This window comes from Thalassophryne amazonica, chromosome 8, assembly GCF_902500255.1.
Source record: "Thalassophryne amazonica chromosome 8, fThaAma1.1, whole genome shotgun sequence".
Taxonomy (NCBI): Eukaryota; Metazoa; Chordata; class Actinopteri; order Batrachoidiformes; family Batrachoididae; genus Thalassophryne; species Thalassophryne amazonica.
Genome location: NC_047110.1, coordinates 67,775,527 through 67,798,517, shown reverse-complemented (window position 1 = coordinate 67,798,517; position 22,991 = coordinate 67,775,527). Strand labels below are relative to the sequence as shown.

The 22,991-nt window shown below is 39.1% G+C and overlaps 1 protein-coding gene and 1 long non-coding RNA gene across 4 annotated transcripts; one reads left to right on the top strand and one right to left on the bottom strand.

The window, feature by feature from the left end:
* Positions 1–3,270: 3,270 nt before the first annotated feature.
* nr2f2 (nuclear receptor subfamily 2, group F, member 2) lies at positions 3,271–22,071 on the bottom strand. Of its 3 annotated transcripts, XM_034176550.1 has the most exons (5): positions 22,060–22,071; positions 11,792–11,798; positions 8,231–8,768; positions 7,117–7,644; positions 3,271–5,802 (listed from the first exon to the last, which is right to left on the bottom strand). In XM_034176550.1, exons 3-5 carry the CDS (start codon positions 8,676–8,678, stop codon positions 5,528–5,530), a joined length of 1,251 nt encoding a protein of 416 aa, XP_034032441.1. In that variant the 5' UTR covers positions 8,679–8,768; positions 11,792–11,798; positions 22,060–22,071; the 3' UTR covers positions 3,271–5,527. The 3 variants fall into 3 exon arrangements, with proteins under 3 accessions (XP_034032441.1, XP_034032443.1, XP_034032442.1); XM_034176552.1 differs by lacking the exons at positions 8,231–8,768; positions 11,792–11,798; positions 22,060–22,071 and adding an exon at positions 11,258–11,396; XM_034176551.1 differs by lacking the exons at positions 8,231–8,768; positions 11,792–11,798; positions 22,060–22,071 and adding an exon at positions 7,898–7,979.
* LOC117515822 lies at positions 11,063–12,743 on the top strand. Its single transcript, XR_004562230.1, has 2 exons — positions 11,063–11,719; positions 12,113–12,743. It is a non-coding gene; the product is annotated as an uncharacterized LOC117515822 (long non-coding RNA).
* Positions 22,072–22,991: the final 920 nt, after the last annotated feature.

The following is a 22,991-nucleotide window of genomic DNA, read 5'->3' as shown; positions in this document are numbered from 1 at the left end:
TTTTGCAGGCGGTCGGGGATCCTCCGTCGATGTGCACCAGGACCTCTTCACATTCTAAATAATAATTAATAATAATAATAAAGCTTTTGCTAAACCCAGCAGGAGGAAAAAACAAACAAGCAAAAAAAAAAAAAAAAAAAAATTACATTTACTTTATAAGGGACTGCCTGCATAAAATTTAATTTAAAAAATAGAGTCCAGTAGTAGGTTATATTTATGTGACTGTGCAATCGCCTCCAAAATAAATAAATAACTAAAAAAATTAATATATTTTTATTTTTGTTTGTTTGTTTTCAAGGTATTTTAATGAACAAGGGACTTACAGCATACGAATATCTTCAGCAACACTCTTGAATTACTTAAATGTATTAGGTTGCTTTAAAATCAACCGTGACTCCAGTACGCGGACAATTATGCGTAAAAACGCAGTGCAGTAGAAGTTAGACTGTGCGCGTGCTGATTTCCAAACCGGCTTTCTGCACAAACGTCAGATGATAAGCACGATGCGTCTCAAACGTGCATCGTAAAAATAGTCATCCCTATTTTGACGCATTAAAAACAAAATTTGAGTGAATGATTGGATTATTACATTTTTATTAGAATACTTTGGCTGAATCCTGCAGAGTATATCAACTGATGATGACGAACAGTTTTACTGTAAAACTTATTAGCAGCCAGGGCGTGGGTCTCATGTTATTCCACAAATGACGTCATAAAGGGAAGGAGGCGTTCCAAGACGTGCGAGTTTAGAGTTTTAAAACACGCGCGCAGAGGAAAGCAGTTTATATCTAAAACGTGAATCATCTTCATCTCAAGCTGTTGAGACGCATGTGCAGCCTAATTAATCCGGATGTGTTTCAAGATTTCACTCTTATTTCAAAAAGTTTAAACCCACAAGCCTGTGCAATATGAACGTCATCATCACAACGCGTGAAGACGCGCAGGTGAAAATGTTAAAAGTGATCAGACATTTTCAAAGCAGAAGCCGCGTTAACAAGTGCGTAAAAGCAGAGTGACGTTCAAGCTGCTTCTTCAAACCGCCGACCTCTGGAAGCCTGACGAGCGCTGCGATGCGCCTAAAGGTGATCCTAATAAAGTATGTATGGAACCAAATCGATATCAGATGCACGGGCTTGTGGAGCGGCGCTAATGGAATAATGCGTCAGGGTTTGGCTCTGGCTCGCCAATTAAATGGAATTCTTTCAACACATTTCGTTAAAAAAATATTTGACTGAAACTATCACACACTGTTGATCACCTACTGAAATCGGCTGAAAATTCAAGCTGGTTCCACATCAGATCTTGTTCATTCTCATGTAAGATTATACTTTTAAAAGAAAAAAGACTTTGCTTTTCACTGTTGGCGCTGATTGGTTTTTATTATTTTTACATTTCCCCATTAGGTTATCATTTCTCAGCTTTAAGTATGCCGTTCTGTCACATTCTGTTTAAAGCGCAAAGCGCTCACAAACCTTTACGCATGAACAGCCCTCAATTTCTTCTACAATTTCAAAACCACTTTGACTTCTTTTATCTCCTTATTTTATTAATCAGCATAATTTCGTATACTTCTCACATTGTCATTTAAATAAATAAAGATAACGCATAAATAGAAATTACACCTCATACGTGCACGTTTGTTTGGATTCATTATAAACCGGTTTCTGTCTCAAAATCGTCGCATACAGACGCAGCGGGCTCACAGCGGGACGCCAGAAGGACATTTCTCATAAAGTTACAGAATATATTAAAGAGCGCCGTGCACGTGCGGCGCAGCGCGCTCACTTTCCTTTGTGTTCAAGTGAGCTGAGGTCTCCGAGGTCCTGGGAAGCTACAGTTCCATGAACAGCGGGTAGATGGCACAATTTTCTTACATTTATGAGGAGCAGGCAGGGATCCTTGTGCACTAAATGGAAAGGGTTGTATTTGAATGACAAACGATACAAGGCAGAAAAAAAATTAAATAAAATTTTTTTAAAGCCTGTAGTCCATTTGAAATAATAATAATAATAATAATTGTAATAATAATAATGTCAGTTTCATATAAGGCATACTACGATATTCAAGTGTCTCACATTAAGTGTTTGACTTGTTGTAAATGACCTTATATGTGGAGTAAAGCGCACGTCCTGGAGACCAATTTATCTTCGTGATGGTGCCAAGGTGCGCACAGCGTGTGCGTAAAAGACAAACCATGTCCTATTAAAGAAACGGGTCCGCTAATAGTCTGCGAGGATGAAATAAATCCAAACAGCCATGGTGTGATCTTTAGGGCTCCTGTGTCCAAAAGTCGGCACGTCAAAGCGACGTAAACAAAAGTGACGTTTTGTTGAGTTACACCTCATTATGTTTTTGTTCAGTGTTAATAAATTAGAACAAATTGCAGAGCGCAGCACGTGCACTGCGGCTGGAACGCGTCAGGACCGCTCTGGTCCTCATTTCTTTTTTTTCCCTTGGAATTCTGCATTTTGTGTTTTCCCTCCTAATCGATCGCACTGGTTGGTGACGATTGGATTATCAGGCTGAACTGGGCTCCTGATTGATAATAATGCACCGGGACATGCCCATCATCATCATCATCATCATCATCAACAACAACAACACAATCAACAACACACACAGCGCGCAAACAACACAGCCAGTGTGATTAAAGCGCTGAACAACAATTCTTCTTTTGACCAACTAATAATTTGCGACAAGTAAAGGCTTCAATCGTCACAAAGCAAACAATGTTTTTGCATCCTATATATAAAAGTTAAGGTCAACCCAAACCTGCAGCAGTTTTTTTTATGAGGTTTTACGTTCTAAAAACCAACCAGCAACTTGCAATATAAGAAAAAGAGTGAAAATGTCACAAAAGTAATGTGTGCCCAAGAATTTGTTGTTAATTTGTTTTACTTTTTTTTTTGTCAATTATGATTTGGTGTATGAAGTTACCACTTCAGTATTTAAGGCGTCTGCAGTGTGTCTCACGGAGTGAGCTTCAAAAACATTTTATTTGTAATCCAGCTACAAATTAGCACATTTTATATATTTTAAATTATTATTTTAAAAATCCCACTGCCTGTTGGCTGATTGAGTAATTATTTTGGAATTCATTAATCACTTTCACGGGTCAAAAGGGCAACACCCTGCCACTGCAAATTGACCCCCACCACCGCCATCACGCACACGCGCGCACACAGACAAACGCTTCCTCCTTCCACGCAGACGTTTACACGCCGCTTAGGATGGCAAAATAATAATAATAAAACAATCAAAACGGGTGTGTTCAAATTCATAAATTATAATTTAATACCAAGAACAAATTTACAGCAGAATGCTTGTTTACAATAAGCTAACACAAACAAACAAGAATTGTGTTCAACTATAAACTTTCACGCACACTCACATATATCACTTGCAATTAATAATAATAATAATAATAATAATAACAATAATAATGTTGATGATAATGATCATAAAAAAAGTATCTATACGTTATCAATACCCTGCAGTCATATATTTTATATATTTATATAAAAAACGTGGGTCAGTTTAAACTGTTCATAATTACAATCATGTATCATTCTCTGGTCCATGTGTGGCTCCGCACAGCCACAGATCAGTGTTCGATCCCTTACAAAAAGAAAAACAAAAGAAAAAGACCACAACATGGTGTTTTTGTGTGGCCAAAATAATAAAAAAAATAAAGGGGGAAAAACCAACTGCTTCCACACGCGCGCACGCACGCACGCACTCACACGCACATCACGGCACCTGTCAAGGAGCAAAGGAGCGTAACACTAAAAGATAAAATATCAAACTCCTTTCCAAACCTGATCACCCTGTTTTACGTCTGCAGCCGAGTACTGAACGTCATTACTTTTATTTAGTAGTTGTTGTTGCTTTAAATACAAGGGCTAGTGTACTGAATGCACAGATTATATCTATACAGTCAAAAAAAAAAAAAAGAAAAAGAAAAAAAAGAGAGAAAACATTTACATTTATATATCAAAGGTAAAATAGGTTAGCGACCTGTGGCCATGCATTCACAGTCTAAATATACATGAAAAAAAAACATTTGTAGTAATATGTATATACATTAAAAACAGAACCGTCAGTGCTACCAGCTAAGTCAATTTAAAGACGTCGTATTACCGAGAGAGAGAGAAAAAAATGGCAACCACAGATTTTTCTTAATCACATATACTTTGTATAAAGGAAGAAAAGAAACAAATTGACCTATATTTACAAGAATACTGCTTCTAAATAGTTTTTTCAAGTCAAACACACGACTGAAGTTTCAAATCTATTTTTTTTTTTTTTGTTCCCCAAACTGTTTTACAGGCCTGTATTTCGATAAGAAACCACATCAGGCACTTAATGCTTGTAGTGAATAAAGGGTGACATTTTAATAATACTGATATTAAACACTACTTTGGCTGGGTTTACAACTTTTATGACCCTTGACTTTGCCAATTTAAAAAAAAAGTACCCTTAAATTTGAGACATTTAAGGGTAAGTGGTGGAAAGCAGCATTAACTATTTCAAACAGCAGTGTTAATTATGTTAGAATAATAGATTATTAAATGTGTATCAAAAGAGAATGGTGGAAAATATTTTGTTATTAATTTACATAAAATTTGCAGTCAAGTTAACTATTTTTTTAGTGGTACTTTAATGTTTCCACTGGGTCATAAAGTTGAACTTCAAGGAAAAAAAAAAAAATCCCAGATATTATTGGTCATCGAAAGAATATAAGTGCGCTTGCAGCATTAAGCCAAAATTATAAGCCTATAATCCTATTGCTGTGGTTTGAATTCATGTTGGTTTTTTACATTATTTCTTCTTTCCAAAATAAATCTTAGAAAATAACACCACCTGTACTACAGAAATCACATATAGGCCGGTTTGTAACCAGAAAGGAGGAACAAAGAAAGTACAAAACACAGCTATACATGGACACAGGACAAATCATTTGAGTAAAGGAAAAATTTTTTTCCCTTTTCTCCACTTTTTTTAAGCATTTTCACCCAAATGTTTCCATTTTAAATGCACTTAATACTTAAGTTATCCTCATAAGGACAAACATTTTTTTTCTTATTTTCTTCTTTCATTACAAAAAAACAAAACAAAGAAACAAACAAACAAAAAACAAAACAAAACTGAATCAAAGCAGGTGGAACACTTGGAGCTTGTATCTGCCATTTTGAAAGTTCAGTTGACGTGTCAATTTTTTTGTTTTATTTGATTTTTTTTTCTCTTTTTTGTTGGGGGTGGGGGTGTTGATGCTGTGTGTGCATGTGTGTATGGGGGGTGTGGGGGGGATTCACAGTCATTTACGTCAGTGTCTTTCTTCATGAAAGCCAGCCCCATGTAACAGCCGGTTATTTTTTTTTAAACTCCTTCCACAAAAGCAGCTATAATCATTGTAGACTTGCAGCCCCCTGCCCACCCACACCCCACACCCACCCAACACATGCACGCACACATACACACATACAACAACAAGCCCACCTTTTGTTCGCTCGTCTCCTTCTTTGCTTTACTGAATTGACATGTAAGGCCAGTTAAAACTGCTCCCCGACAGCAACATATCCCTGATGAGAGTTTCAATTGGGGTTTTACCTACCAATCGGACGAAAAATAATTGTTCTATGACCGAGGAGGAGACTGTGCGGAGGGAAGGCAAGCGGAGTAACAACTTGCCAAAGCGTGTGGGCTGGTTGGGGTACTGGCTCCGGACATACTCCTCCAGGGCGCACTGGGACTTCTCTTGCAAACTTTCCACATGGGCCACATCTGAGAGGCCACAAGCATCTGAGAGAGAGAGAGAGGGGGGTGTGGGGGGGGGTGTGTGTGAGAGCAAATAAACATTAATAAAGTGGAACCTAAAGTGTTCCTCACACTAGGATCTTTCCCACGGTGCTGATATACTTGAAATTGATAGCCTGCCATAAAATAACTGCAAGCATTCTCATCCATTTTACATGGAAAAGAAGGAGAAGCCACGTGTGTTTTGCTCCTGGTGTGACACATTTAAACGTTTAACTGATAATTAAGGCAGATTTGTCAAAACGCGCTCGAATATGTGCATTTTTCTAACGTGAAATTCCAATTATTCGAGATTGTGCCTACATGTCAGAGTCAGGGAGATACGCACGCACACGCACAGAGAGAGAGAGAGAGAGAGAGAGAGAGAGAGAGAGAGAGAGAGAGAAAGGCACAGGGAGAGAGAGGGGGAGAGGGAGACCTACTGACCTTTAGAGAGCAGAGATTTAGCTCGGAAAACGGGCCCGTAGCCTACGGTCCTCTCGTCATAGTCGCATCTAATCACCATGTGTGCTGCTGCACGTGGGCGGCAGCTGATTAGGTGCCAAAAAACCCGCGTGTGCGCGGGTAGGTTTTTAAGTTTGTAAAGTTGATGCAGGAAAACAAGCACAGAAAGTGGATGGGGTGGAGGAGTCAAACTAAAGCACGTGTTCAAACTGTTTGAAAAAAATGTGCACACATATGCTCCATCTATAGAGTGAGTGTATTTAATAAATCATCACTTTATGTGTGTGGATACAATGTGCATGTGCAGAAGTGAGCTGAACTGTGCAAAAAAGAAAAAAAATGTGCACACATTTTCAAAGACGCATGCATGTCCCCCTAAAATGACAGGAGGGCGTCCAAACGTGCAGCTCCCCTCCCCCTCGTATTTATTTATTATTATTTCTTTTTACTGTGCGTAAAATGGGAACATTAGGCTTGTCTTTCTTTCTCCCTTCCCCTCCCCCTCGGAGCCTGACATCATTTATATCTGTCAAAGCCCACAAACAAGACGTGCGCTATGCACGCGGTGATAAATGGTGGAAACAAAAGTGGAGAAAATTCAACGGGAATGCATTACGCATTAGCAGTCCCCTGAATTTTGGAAAGGGTGTGATTTGGGCGCGTTTTCTCCTCCTCTATTGTGTTAACAGGTTAACCCAAAATATTCGCAGATCAGCACTGTGTGAATATTCAGCACATTAATCAGGTTTCATTATTTTCTCGCCACAAGGTGAGCATGTAAGCGGGATTTTGGAGACTGTATTTGGGTCAGTGGAGCGTGCTTGGGTTGCCAGGTTTGTCTTATAGTTGCCTTACCTGTGGTGAAGAGCACGATCGCCTTCAAGCAGCTGTACTCTGCAGAGTCGACGTGCAAAGCTTTGAGCTTCTCCACTTGTTCCTGGAAGATCCTAATGTGGTCCATAAAGGCCACCACTCTGTCCGCGGACATGGGGGACGCGTGGAGGCCGGCAGCGGCCAGCAAAGGAGCCACATGCAGGGGCATGGAGCACTGCGCCGCGTTCAGCACAAACAACTCACTCCACGTCAACCTCAACAGGGCCACCTGGTCTGTGATCTGCAGGTCTGGAAAGAAGGGAATATTCCTGGCCCACTCCACGGCACTGAAGAGCATCCTTGCTGCTAGTTCACAAATGTTCTCGATGCCCATTATGTTGTTGGGCTGCATGCACTGACTGCCATACCGGGACGTTGGATAGGGCTCCGCTCGCAGCAGAAGAGAGATATATCCGGATAAGTAGGAATGGCAGTGGAGTGGGTCTCCATTTGTCAAGGCGAACTGGCCGTGGTGTGGCTGCGTGGGTGGCACCCGTCCCCTTTGCACGGCTGCAGTAAAAAGAGAAACTACAGATATTGAAGCCTGAATTCTACAAATGATCTACACATCCATCAACACGTCACACAACACATTTTTTTTTTTAAAAAAAGCTTTGAGATAGTCGGCAGCACGAGCCGGCGCAAACACAAAGAGCGCACGCGTTTAACTCCGATCGCCTTAATGTGCGCACAGGCCTATTTAGATTAATAATAAAATGATATATTTGGGGGAATATAAAGAAGAAAAAAGAGGATTTCATACGCGTGATCCAGCTCCAGCAGCGTGGATTCGACACTGCTAGCGCAGGAGGATACATGCTACCATGTTTACATCTACGCCCATCATCACCATCATCAGTATTATTATTAATCCAGATTATTATTTTTTTTTTTTAATCGGGCAAATTTGGCGATAAAGCAGCGCTAAAATAAAGATCCGGCTACACAAACACACAGCGCGGCTCCATTGCGAGCTCCAGCCGCGGAAGGAGAACAGGGGGGCGGCTTAAGATGGATTCATGTTTACGCACACACATACACACACGCGTACACACACACACGCACACCCAATAAGAGAACAAAAAAATCCCAATACCTTCCCGTCTCATGCCGACTTTCAGGCATTTTTTGAGGCGACAGTACTGACACTGATTGCGGTGGTGCTGGTCGATCGGACAATTCCTGTTGGCGCGGCATGTGTACGTGAGGTTCCGCCGTACGCTTCGCTTGAAGAAGCTTTTGCAGCCCTCGCATGTGAACTGGCCGTAGTGTTTGCCGCTGGATTTGTCCCCGCACACCACGCACTCGATGTGCTGCGGCTGCTTCTCCGACTGCTGCGTCGTCTGGTTCGTCGGCGTGGACTGCGTGTTGTTCGGCGCCCCTTGGACCGGCGTCTGCGGGGTCGGAGGGGCGACCTGAGTGGCTGTCAGACTCAGCTGGCCTGGCTGAGGGGTGGGCAGAGAGAGTCCTTGCGTTTGCGAGGAAAGGGCGCCTTGCGTGTCAGCCACATCGTCCTGGGAGCCTCTCCACACTACCATTGCCATATCTATCAGTCAACGTGGAGAAACTTTTTGTCTGCCGTTTTGATGTTGCGGTGAAGGGGGACGCCGTCAACTGACAAAAAAAAAAATTATGATGATAATAATAATAATAGTGTAATGATGAAAAAATAAGATCTCGCCCGCACGTCCAATCCACGCTGGATCTCCGGGAAAACTGTCGCTTTTTCTTCTTCTTCTTTTATCGCGCGGAGGAGCGCGTTTTGGAAAGTGACGGCGCTGCCTTGCGCTTAAAGGCCAAGTCCAGGGGCGCACAGTCAGCCATCCAGCGCGGCCATGAGCGGGCAGATGTAGACTCAGTGCTCAAATCACCGACATGGACTCGTCAGTTGGATGGAGGAGCAGGTTGGTGAGGAGCGTGCCTCCTCCTGCAGCAGCATGTAAAAAAAAAAAAGAAAAGAAAGAAAACCACACACACACATACACACGCGCGCACACACAACTGGCGATCAGCAGCAGCAGCAGCAGCAACAGCAGCTCCTATCAAGTTCCAGCACAAGTCCTGAAGAAAATCACCAAGTGGGTTTCAAAAAAAAAAAAAAAAAAAAAAAAAAAAAAAAAAAAAACAGATTGGGGGAAAAAAAGAAAGAATTCTTCCTCTTGCTTCTTGTGAGGTAGCGCCAGCGAGCGCGCGGCGGCCGAGAATGTGAACTCTCCCCCGGAAAAAATGCGCTAAAAACAAACAAAGATCACAACCCGCCAGCCTCCTCCGTGCGCGGAAAAATAATAGGAAAAAGGAGCAGGGAATCAAAGTGATCAAATATGTTAAAAAGGCGGAGGTGAGGAAGTGATTTGCGATTGGTAGGAGCCGGGCTGGCAGAATGCTTTCTCTCTGATCAGCTCACTGAGCTCTCTATATAGTGAACTTTGACACGACTGCTGCAACTTAGCACACGTTACCATGGAGACGAGCTGCCATATAAGGAAGGAGAGTGTGTTTGACTGGTCAGAGCTCAAGGACCTCCCCCTGAGCCCCATTGGCTAGTCGGCGCTTGTGCTACTTGGTACCTTGCCAGAGCCAGCATGGAGGTCGAGAGGGCCGCTTGGTCCTAAAAGGAGAAGGGTTCGGATGCAAATTGCTCAAAAAAAAAAAAAAAAGATAGGCGAATCTAGGAGAAGTCTAGGACGAGCTAGAAGGAATAAAGAGAAAACGGTACTGCTTAAACAAAAAGGAAAAAAAATACAAAGAGAAAAATATCCTGAGATATTGATTTTTATTTTATGGAAATATAGATGTAAAGACATAAAATAAGGAAAAATGTACTTGAGTATTACTCAGTATTGTAATAGAGTAAAAGAGTATTAAAACGCCGTTTTGAGACAATAAAAAATTATAACCACATATACCAGCACTGCATAACTGCAACATTTGCGTACTAGTTATATATATATATATATATATATATATATATATATATATATATATATATATATATATTATATATATATATATATATATATATATATATATATATATATATATATACACACACACACACCATTCTTCATGTAATATGGAGTTGTGTCAGGAAGGGCATCCCGCGTAAAACTTGAGCCAATTCAACATGCCCCTAGTGAAAAACAAAGGAGAAGCCAAGGGACTTTATATGTCGAATGTTGGTGTCATTTCAACAAACAAAAATGAGTGTTTGTTGCAAATAAAATAAAATAAAATTAATCGACAGTCAGATTTTGCAGCACATTAATCATATTTATTTATTAAGGTTTGGATTAAAGTAGCTGTAACTTGACATGCAGATCAAACTTGCTGTGATCTCTCTCTCTCTCTCTCTCTCTCTCTCTCTCACACACACACACACACACACACGCACACACACACACGCACATACGCGCGCGCACGCGTGAACACACAGCCCGAGCATGCATTGTATCCCAGCATGCACCTATTATTACAGTATGCGTCTGCCCCCTAGCGTACGCTCGTTCCCTTCAAATAAAGATTGAATTTTAGAGGAGCCATCCGACACGGAAACGGCTTCAGTCTCTCTCGCCGCAAACTAACGAGCACCGTTTTTTTTTTTTGTTTTTTTTAAACACTCACGCCCGTTTGCGTGAATTCTGCGTTACATGATCTGGACGCCAAAGCTTTTGGATTTACTTTAATATTTTTGTTGTTCTGTTTGTTGCCGGCGGTGGTATATATTTAGAGCAATAATGTTGTTGTTCTTAAACAAATGAGCCGATCTTATTTCGCCTGCATGACTGTTTTGTCGTTTTTTGTTTGTTTTTTTTTTATTTGTTGACAGATGCCGTGAACGTGGAGATCTGCGTGAATAAAAAGTCTCCCGTGGAGGATCGCAGCAAACGGTGAGTGTGTGTTGCACACTTTTACAAAATATTAAAAAAAATGCTTCTTTAAAAAAAAAAAATCTTCTAAAGGACGCGCGCTCTTTCACGTTAGCGGTTCATATATGCGAAATAACAGTGCGCGCGCCAACGCGGGCGACACCTTTCATTTATAACCACGATCGCATTAAAGCTGTGCAAATATCCATAAAGATAATTTCTCTCACACACGGAGGCTGCATTCTATTCAAACCTACCAAATGCATATGTTGCAGATTCGTCCGCAGCGTGATGCATCTTCTCTCTTACTCACAATATATTTAGTCTTCTCTTTTTCGACACAGGGGCTCAGGAGCTCCGGGACCAAACACAGAAAAGCAGAAAAAAGAAAAAGAAGAAAAAAAAATGAAGAGGAACGCTGTTTATTGGAAAACACAATGTCTGATCGTGCAAAAACTTTGCAGAGCCCGAAAGCACCGCGTGCGCTCGCTGTGCCGAGCGAGAAATTACCAAATCTAAGTTCACTTGTCGTCCGAGTAGAATGTCATTTGACTGCCCCCTCTGGAGACGGATAAGTAGGCAATATGCGGCAAAAGCAGAGCTCCTGTGTGCCTTTTTCTCTCCTACAGTAATGTGGCCAAAACGCGCCTCGGCGCCGCTGCTTTGTGTGGGCAACTGAGGAGAGAGGGAGGGGGCGAAGTCACAACGGACACCTGTCTGTAAGTAGGCATTATGACACTTTACATATTCCATTTTATATGAAGGCTGAGGCTGTGGGCAGAGGCACACTACAAATTAGTCATTTTTTCCTGAGAAATCATTGAAATTCTCCTTTTATTAAAATCTAACACATTTAAAAATGATAATAATCATTATTATTTTAATATATTTATTTAAATTTTGTGCAGAATAATGGTGAACGTGTAGTTTGGAAACTTACATTAGTTTGGAAAAAATATCTCTTTTCTAAAAAAACAAACAAACATTGTTTCACGCTTCCCTGCAAAACACACTATTTGCTGTAAATAATAATACAACTAATAAATGCCCTGTGTTCTATTATTTTGGCTCAAAGTTTCCTCTGTGTGATTAATCGCTTTTCGTCTTTCAAGGATAAAAGGAAGCTTGCGCACAACAATAGAGCAGCCCAACGGGACCCGTATCGATTGAGACCAGACAGAGGATGTCGCCTGCACTAAATATTTACTGATCACACAGAAATAGCTGCTCTTAACGATCTGCCGTGCTCCGGCTGGGAGGAAGGACTAAATCACTTTATTATTGCTCGGAAAATAAAGCCAAACCCCAGGAACGCGCTGTGGAACGCGGCGGCGGAGGTGTGCTGATTGGAATAAGTGCAGTTAAATGAATCGATAGCCAGTTTGATAATAGTAGAGATTTACGGACGCGCAAAGAGGACGCGTGCGCGGATTTGTGCACGGAAAAGACGAGCAGATTGTGAAAACACACATGTGGACATGTGGAATATCAGGAAGTCTGTAAAAAGCTTTGGCGCGAGGAAGGACTTTTACGCACGGCTAAAAAGTCAAAGTGGGACTAAAACGCGCACTTTAATCTTTTCTCTGACTTCACCAAGTCCTTCATACAGACAGAGGAACACTGACCCGGGGGTCCTGAAGTTCCCCGCCTGATTAACCCTTCCAGACCCGGGCAGGAGCAAAGGTTAACCGGGCTAATCAACTTCAAGAGTCCGATTGAATTAAACCACTGCGGGTACGAGACACAAACTACATTGTTCCACTTAAAAAACACCACGGAGAGAAATGTCCGTCAATTTTAACAGTTTATTATCTTGCATTTAAAGTGAACCGACTTGATTAACGGTCATAAGGAACCAGCTGATGTACTTGTTTACAGGCAACAGGTTTCGTGTGGATGTTTTTCTCTTTTAAAATTATAGATTACCAGCATAAGTTTAATATTAAACAAATCTTAACACAGCTGCACATTTTATTTTACTTTTTTCCTGTGTGATAACAATTACATCATTGCTGATGGTTCTGCCTTTGTGATTTATCTGTTGTTATACAATCAATCAGCTTTACCTGGAATAAAAGTTTAATCTTTTCTTTTAAAATTACAGAAATGGTGCTGATATATATATATATATATATATATATATATATATATATATATCAAGGGTATGCAGACGTTTTAGCCATATTTATGGAGTAATTAACTTTTCAGAAATAATATTACCAAATATTGATAAATATGTAAAAATGTATGATCACATTTCATCTTTAAAAATACATAATTTTTCTTAGGTAACTAAATCTATCATTTCTTCCATACAGTTTTTAGTGACTGGGTTGTATGTAACCAAGTTTTTACAACAACATTGTTATTGAGTGATTATCTTCACCTGTCTTTGTGTTGTCATGTATGGTACAGTACATAGAAAGACAACCCCTCTCTTTTTGAGAGTGAGGTTTGCGTATTGTCTTTAATAAAAAATAAAAAAATAAAAAATTACAAAAGGATGAGCTGGACGTTACAAATTTGATTTACTGTTGTCACACAATAAAGACATTCTACAAGGTGCAACCCAAATTCTACAGTGCCTAAAACTTTTTCGCTGTGCTTTATGATCATTTAGAGTTAAACACACACACACACACACACACACACAAAAACCCAACTTGATAATCACAGGAAGAAAAGTATAATGCAACCCAAACTGTTTGTTTTTAAATGTAATGCTAATGAGTCAGTAAATATATACATATAATATTTAAAATATTGCTATTATTTAGTCCTTTTTGTATATATGCAGATGATGTGTCTATATTTGTCTGTGTGAAATAAATGATTCTTCAGGCTGTGTGATGTTCACAGACTATAGGATGACAAAACATATTGTTTATTGAAATGTTGTTTCTGGCATTTAAAAAAATGCAACTACTTATAAAACAGTTCTGTATGCGAGGAATATGCTGCATGTATGTGTCTGTGATTGTCTTCTATGAACACCTATGCAAGTTATGCATGAACGTGCACAAACAGAGGTGCATAATTTCCTTACATTTTTTTTTTTTTGGAATGTTTACACTCGTGCATGCAGAAATGCATATTTTGGTTGCAGCGGTGTAATAAAGACTTCATTCAGTGATTGTAGATCACTTTCTCCCTCCTCTGCTTGCTCACCCCGAGGGCCGCTATCTAAAAAGGCAGCAGATCCCAGATAGCTCACTGTGTTCAATTTGGCTGTGATAGATTATAGTGCCTATTTAAACAGATAGGGATCAATTTGTCTCAATGATCACTCTTTAGGCTGCCTGCCAGCGTACTCTTAATGTACAGTATTTGTAAATGCTGCTTGTTTGAATCACAGGTTTATCAAACTGCGGAGTGGAGGTGTAAACCGTAAACCATGTGTTGTTGTGCAGAAGTGATTATCACTCCAGGCAGATGTACACTGTAGTAGAAATGACCACAAGGTCAATGGTTTCAGTTGAACGGCTTGGTGGGAAGGGATGGGAAGGGAAATTGTGAGAAAAGTGCCCTTTCACCTTTTGCATCTACTCCCGAAGTGCCCTTTGGCAAAGCAGCTTAAGCCCCATCTGCCCCATAGGAGCCGTGCAGCTACAAAACAGTGTAAGTTGGGGTTGGCGCTGCTGATTGGTCTCCTTTTTCTTTTGAAAGAGGCAGAGCAGGCACTGACATTTTTTTTAATGCATTCACTTTGTGAGATAACGCTCCAGCAGCAGCCAGTCCTGGGCCAGACGTGGCCCACATGCAGCCCCAAAGGCAGCAGACAGCGGATTGAATTACTGTAACCCAAGGTGTAACATGAGAGCAACGCACAACACAATAAAACAAGCGGATGTACAAGAGGCGTACATCACCTTTTCATGATTATTATAATTTAAGTTGTTGGCATGTGGAAATCTTGTGTCACCAGTTTTGGAGTTTTTTTTCCCCATTTTGTGTTGAAGGATTCTCTTTCTATACAGGTGGCAGAGAACACTCTCCAGGACTTAAAAAAAATAAATAAAAAATTGAAGGCGGTGAAAATAAAAGCATTTTTGGAAATGTTTTCATGTGTGGATTACGGGATGGTGGTCGAGGGCTGATCAATGAAGCATTACTGTGAAATGAGATGCCTGATTTCAGTTTGCTGCATTACATGGATGTATAAATAAAGCTTGGTGATAACATATTCCAGCTGGGTTTATGTTTTCTTCCACTTAACCATGTGCACTTACATGTATTCAAGGAGTGCCTTTTGCATGATATTTACATTTTGTTTCATCACTAAAAATAATGTTTTTTTCCCACTGGAAATGTTGATTCTGCTGCAGGAATGATCAAATCTGCAATGAAGCAGTTTACCATCCAGTGCCAGCCTATTGTGTTTTCAGTGTAGCTTTCTAATGAACCTCTTTATCAAATGAATACAAGAAGATAACATTCTATATATTATATTATAATGCAACTTTCTGGTTTAGACACATAAGGTGTTTAAATTAATATAAAATCTCAAATTTGATATGATACTGGGTTTCTAGCTATTTGAGAAGTGCGGCTGAAGTTTTCAGCTTCACACTTGTGAAGGACAAATCAGTTATTGAACCTAATGAGGAGAAACGGTCTTAAAATACATTCAGAACCCAATGCAAATTACGGTAACTAGGATATTTAATAAAATCTCTGACAGTTATTGGCCATTTCACACCACAAGAAGGAGATGAGTGAGGGAAGCCAACAAGACAACAGCTAGAACTCTGAAGGAGTTATACTCTTCTGTAGTTGTGATGAAACAAACTGCACACCGTGCAACTTTTCTTTGTTGCCTCATCGGTTACACAACATTATGGTGGAGTAGAAAAGAGAAGGAATTTAACATAACAAAATATCAAATCTAGGCTCGAGTCTCCCATGTGCTTTCTCGCACAATGCAGTTGAAATTTCCACATTTTCCTGTGGAGAAGCTCCATCTGTATGACACTCCATCATGAAGCTGTATAACTGCTGATGTACAACACAAAAGTTGCATTATGCATAGGTTCATGGTGGCTTTCCTCACTTATTGCTTTCTTGCACAGCCGCTCAGTTTTTGAGAACTGCTTACTCTACACACAATTACCATACAGTACTGTACTTTTTGTATTTCTTGATTGATGCAAAAAACTTCCAAGACATAGTCAGTGACTTGGAAACATTCATGTACCAATTTCTTAAAAAAACAAAAGAAAACAAAAAAAAAAACAACAACAAAAAACAAAAACCCATGGCTGCAAAAGTGATGTTTGCTGTAAAATCATTTGCATCAAATGCATTTTATGTCTATTTTTCATTTTACTGTATGAAAGCCTTTGTTTTGGTGCTGTTCTTCAATAACTTTGAGTATTTTATTACATAAACTATAACTAAGATTTGTATTTAAAATACAGGGGTGCCAGTAATTGTGAGAAGGACTGTAATAGTCACTGTGCGGGAGTGTCAGTGCTACGATGAGCCTCACTAACATATTATTATATCATGCACGTTTACAGGTGCACTGCCTAAAGACATAGAAATCAATCAAGTCTCAATTTGTCTTCGTCAGAATATGTTGCACACCGTTCAGAAAACCAACAGCCTGAAGCATAAAAAGGGACCATATTAACTAAATCTTTTCAGGTCCTGATTCATCATGTGTCACATGGAAGCACATATTTGAGTTTTTGTCCTTACTCTAATTTACATCTGATCAGTGGTTTTATGAAAGTACGCACTTTGTAAAATCTTTGCGGAGGCAATGTTTGAATAAAAAAGGAAAAAGGTAATTTCAATAATAGTAATACAAAAGACTGAATTGTGTGCTTCAGTTTTGTTCACATGAACACATGAAGGTGTTTTCAGAACTATGTGAGTCAGTACTTTGTGCACGTTGCCGGAAAAGCACCAAATTCTATGTGATGTCATGCAGATTGTAAGGAAAAAACTGTTAATCACGCTTCAGTTTAATAATGTCTTATTGATCTTCCTGATTGCAGTGAGAGATGTGTGCTATTGTGTCACTTATAAATCAATGACAGGTTAGATTTACATATTTAAATGAGATATTGCCTTTACAAATTCATACTTTATAGATACAGAAAATATGTGTACATTTCTGCATATACTGTAATCAGGATGATCGGCTGCAGGTTCATTCGTCTGAAGTGCTCACAGAAATGCTGCACCATTTTAATTGTCTATTTTGAAGTGTCCAGTTTGTCCAAACATCCTGTCGAGTCTACAAAGTAGGTCTTTAGCCCATTCTGTATGACACTCGAGAACATCTTGATGACATCACAAAGAAGCGCAGACATGCACAGAAGGTGCTGAAACAGAACTCTGTGCTTTGTTTTACAGCCACAAATTATCAGCTCTGTCTGTGTCAAAAAGTAACCAGGTGTGCTATTTAACACCTCATATAGGGGGACGAAACACAACAGTGGAGATAAAAAAAAAAAAAAGAAAATCATTTTGTGCTAATAGAGCTGCTGGTTTCTCCGAGGGAACAGACTATCAGTGGATGTATCAGCAGCACAGTCTGAGCTGTAAAGATTTGATACGGCTGTTGTCGGCGTAGGTGGACCAGCGAGGCTGGTGGTTTAAATAATAGATTCCAGGGGTGTATCCAGAAATTCAATTTGGGGGTGGGGTGGGGGTGTCCCATTGTCCACTAGGTGTCACTACCATAATGTTAAAAGCATTTTAAAACACTGACTCGCTTTCTGAAGTGACTGGTTCATTTAGTCGTGTTTCAATGCAAACAATCATGTTTTAAAGCAATTGTTTTAATTTTATTTAAGCATTTCAAAACAACAGATAATTTTCTGAAGAAATTATTTCATTAGCTTTTTTTTATCAAGCATTTTGAAACAGTGACTCATACCAAGGAATTTCCACTGTCCACAAAATGTCGATGTCATGGTGTTTCAAGCATTTCAAAACACTGTTTGTCTTTCTGAAACAGTTGGTTAAGTTAGTGTTTCTTTTGAAGGGAACAGCCATTTTCAGAAGCAACTGTTTCAATTGTTTATATCAGTCCAGTGCCACTCATTACCAAGCAATCCCTGCTGTATAACACTATCATAGTGTTATAAGCATTTCAAAGCACTAAATCACTTTTTGAAGCAGCTGGTTCATTTAGTGTTTTGAGTGTTTCAATACAAACAGGCATTTTCTGAAGCAATTGTTTCATTGAGTTAAATTAGTCAAAATGCAAATAATTTTTTGAAGCAACTGTTAATTTATTGAAATGTTTGAAAAGAACAAATGTCTGAAACAACTACTTATTTTCTTTAAACATTTCAAAATGACAAATAATTTTTGAAGCAATTGTTATATATTATAAATGTTTCAAAACAGCAAATCATTTTGTAAAGTGATTGCTTCATTGGTTATTTCCCAAGTATTTTGAAACATTGCGTCATTACCAATGAATCCTCACTGTTGAGTTTGATCTTTAAAAACAGTAACTCAATTTCTGAACACCTTGTTCCATTTAATGTTTTAAGTAATTCGAACAGTGGGGTTTTTTTTTCTTTTTTTACAGCATTTCTTTCATTTGGTGATCTGAGATTTTGGAAGTATCACAGATCATGTTGTGAAGTAATTATTTCATTTAGTTTTTCAAACATTTCAAAACAGTGATTGGTTGGGTTGCACTCAGCCTCCGCCTTCAAGCTACACAGATGACATGTCCTGCTCTCAGCATGCCAAAGTGCTCATGAGCAAGACCTCAAGCTGTTACCAAAGAGGAGGCCTGTGCCTTTCATGACTGCATTTCTGTCAGCAATGCATAGGGGCGAGCTTGCAGATGAATATGTGTCTTCGTGGAGCCCTGAGGACATCATACAGGTAAAGTAATACCACAAGCATTTGGCAAACGGGGGAGGAGACAGAGACAATAAATAAATAAATAAATAAATAAATAATACAGAACTGTTACTGTGGTTGGTCACACAAATTCTGCAAGTTAACCCTCAAGTGACCAAGCTATTTTATTTATATGACAGAGTGGGGTTATTTATGACTCCACTGGCTTTATATTGGAATACTTATATTTAAATGGTTGTTTTAGGGTTCTTCATATTTATTTCATTCTCCAATGTTTTTGTCCATCATCCTTTTCATCCTCACTCTGGGCATTAAGAATCAGTTCCAATGCTTGTGCAGCTGTAAATCTTACTATTCTCAGTCTGTTGGCCATGCTTCCTTGCAAAACAGTAAAATATAATGATTAGAGCTGGCAAGTTACAATACCATCTGAAGCTATAATGTCAAAAATCTCATAGATCCTCCCCGGGGTCATAAGTGACCCCGCACAAGTTTGGATTATACTTGCCACATGGATTAGCTGAGCCATGCAAAATTCTATGAATGAATGCAGGACAAATAGATTGACAAGTTCATGGTAGGAAACTTTTTACGATTAAAATTAGAAAAATGGTGCACAAAATATATGCCTGGGTCATAAATGACCCCATTTGGTTGCTTGAGGGTTAAAAATGCAATTAAAAACATTTGCTCTATGTGTTCATTCCAACCCAGTCTCACGGCAGTTCATGGCGGCATTACGAAAAGTACATTAATTTATGGGTTCGTGACGGGGGCATGAAAATGAGGTGCTGTTCATGATGGGGCAAGAAATGTGGGGTGACGGGGGGATCTGGGGGGGGTTATGGTTAGGGGAGGGTAGACACATACGCTATGGTTATGGTTAGAGTTAAGAGAAGGGGAGGATTATAAATAGTGAAATAGAAAACCGTGTCACAAAAATCGGGTAATTTTTGTGATGGGCATGAAAAAAAAGTGAGACTGGGCTGAAGATATAGTGGTTAGAGTTGACAAATTACAATATAATCTGAAGCTATAATGTCGAAAATCTCATAGATCCTTCCTTGGCGGGGGTGGGGTGGGGGGTGGGGGTGGGGGGGTGTCATAAGTGACCCCGCACAAATTTGGATTATACTTGCCACATGGATCGGCCGATCTTTGCAAAATTCTATGAACAAGTGCAGAACAAATAGATTGACAAGTTTATGGTAGGAAACGTTTTTGCGATTAAAATGAGAAAAATGGTTCACAAAATATATGCCCAGGGTCATAAATAACCCCACTTTGTTGCTTGAGGGTTAAAAATGCATTCAAAAACATTCGCTTTATGTGTTCATTCTTGCTCATACAGTAAGTCCCTTCCGCTGCTCCCTTGTTTGCACTCGGGGTCGCCACAGCAAATCCGAGGTTGATCTGCATGTTGAATTGGCACAGGTTTTATGCCAGATGCCCTTCCTGACGCAACTCCACATTACATGGAGAAATGTGGCAGGGGTGGGATTTGAACCCGGAACCTTCTGCACTGAAACCAAGTGCATTAACCACTTTTCATTCTTACTCACACAAAACAGGACAAATAGAGTCAGGGAAGTCAAGAGTCACATGACCAATGTTATTTTGTCTTTAATTCTCAGCACTCTTGATATCTCGAAGCTCGTCCTTATTTTTTCAGCACTTTGTTTTACAAACATTTTTTCGATCATGCTGTAGGTTTTTGTGGCGTACTGTATTTTTCTAAAGCTAAGCTACATTAAAAAGACAGGCCACTGACACTCAGCAAGATTAAAGAATGCGGTGGACCCACAGACAGCACTTGTGTACATCTGTTTGTGGATCAATCGACAGGCGTAGCAGTGCTGTAAACAACAATGGAATGCTTCGCTATAAGCTGTCAGTGCTGCCGTAGCATCTGGCGCCTAGAAAACTGGAAGCCATTAAGCAAACAAAGAGCAAAAATGGAATTATTAGCAAACTGTAAACACTACTGAACCAAAAACAACTGTCTTTGTGATCAAATCTTATAAAGTGGAGTCATTTCCATGACAGCAGCGAGCACAGGAGCGTGTCCTCGAGCAAAATAAACAGCCAGAAAGAGTGCAGGCATACATGTTGTAAGCCGCAATGAATTTGGGAATCCATACGTGGAGTGCAGGTCAAAACCTTACACGGAAAAGTTGAAATCTTACCAAGTATCTTTTCCCTAATATCTAGTCAAAATGTCTAATTTATCTTGATCACAATCATTTAGCAAGTAATATAAAATTACTTTTCTTAAAATAACCCAGCTTCAAAGTGGTGTAAAGTGAAAGAGTCTTAGAAACATCTAAAAATTTTGAGTCATATCTGAGATTAAACAATTTTTTAACTCACCTTAAGATTTTCAAGCCGTGATTGGTAAACATACCACTGTCCCAGCTTTTTAAAAATGTGTTGCAGGCATCCATTTCAAAATGAGCAAATATTTGCACTAAACAATAAAATTTATCAGTTTGAACATTAAATATCTTGCCTTTGTGGTGTATTCAGTTGAATATAGGTTGAAGAGGATTTGAAAATCGTATTCTGTTTTTATTTACATTTTACACAATGTCCCAACTTCATTGGAATTAGTGTTGTATTTCATATAAGACAAAGCCACTTAACAAGACACATTTCAGTAAGACAAATACCTACTTGTTTAAAGGAAAATATGTCTTTAAAAGCTGGTTAAATCAAAGAGTCTTGGAACCAACTTGTTTTGAGTCACTTCTGAGAGGAAACAAGTTTGTTTGACTTTACTGTAGCATTTTAAGCTGTTGCATTATTTGTAAAAGATGTAACAGTTCCTTATACAAGCAAAATATAGGTGATAGTGAGTTTTCTCAACTATTTTCAAGACCTTAATTGAATTTTCACTTGTTCCATTAGCATTTTATATTTTTTAAATCTACCAACAGAACAAGTGAAAATTCAATGATTAAGATTTCTTGAAATAAGTTCTTGAAAAAGTTGAGAAAAGTTACTTTCAGCTATATTTTGCTTGAATAAGGAACTGTTATATTTGTTACAAATAATTCAACAGCTTTCAAATCCTACAGTGAGTAAAAAAGCTTATTTTGCCCCAGAAATGTCTCAAAATAATTTTTTTCAAGAGTCCTTGAGATTTTTTAAGTTCCATTATCTAATAATAAATATTTATATCTTACAGAAATTTTACTTATTAATGGACTGTGTTTTATGACAGATACAGATGAATAAGGACATCAATAACTGCCTTGACACAAATCACCTTATAAATGACGGGTAAGCAGAATGAAAAAGTGTTCCTAATATTCTGTCCAGTCATGCACATTAGCAGTGGTTTGGTTGACAAGAATATATATAATTAAAATTAACCATGGTTTTAAACTGCACATAACCTCAGCCTTCCTCTGTCAGTTGTCAGAGATAATTAAGCAGAGTGGCAGATGTACCAATTTACAGTTAGGTCCATATATATTTGAACATTATCCAAGTTTTTTTATGATGTTAACTGTGTCACACTGTATTTTATATTTAAAAGCAAATAATGAACATTAGTTTGGAGAGCAGATGGTCAGCTATAATTTGTAGATAATTACATCTAAATTTGCTGCACAGTGAAAAAATTTAGATAATTTTTGTTTGCGTCCTCCCATTGTAAAGGGGCCAAAAGTAATTGGACAATTCCCCATTGCACTGTTTCATGTCCAGGTCTGTGTTATTCCTTCATTTCAAAGATGTAAATCAGCCGCTAAAGATTCAAGAGTTGATGTTAAGTAGAGTTCACAAAAAAAAAAGTTTATGAGAAATGGAAAGCGTATGTCACAGTGTAGCGAATCTGTCCATTACCGTGCACAATGGAGATGTCCTAGAGAGGCCACTAAGACACCCTAACCCACCCTAAAGGAGTTACAAACTTCACTGGCTGTGACTGGAGAGACTGTACAAACAACTTTTGCCTGTTGATTCACCAGTCAGAGCTTCACGCTTAAGTTACGGTACAGAGAGAAGGACTGTCAAAAAGAAAACAATGAATTTTCTAGGCTCATTTAAATTTCTAGACTCATGTACCGTGATAAGAACTGGCCCAATGGGCTTCAGGGACTACACAGGACTTATTATACTTACTTATATGATGATGCTGTGATTTTTGTG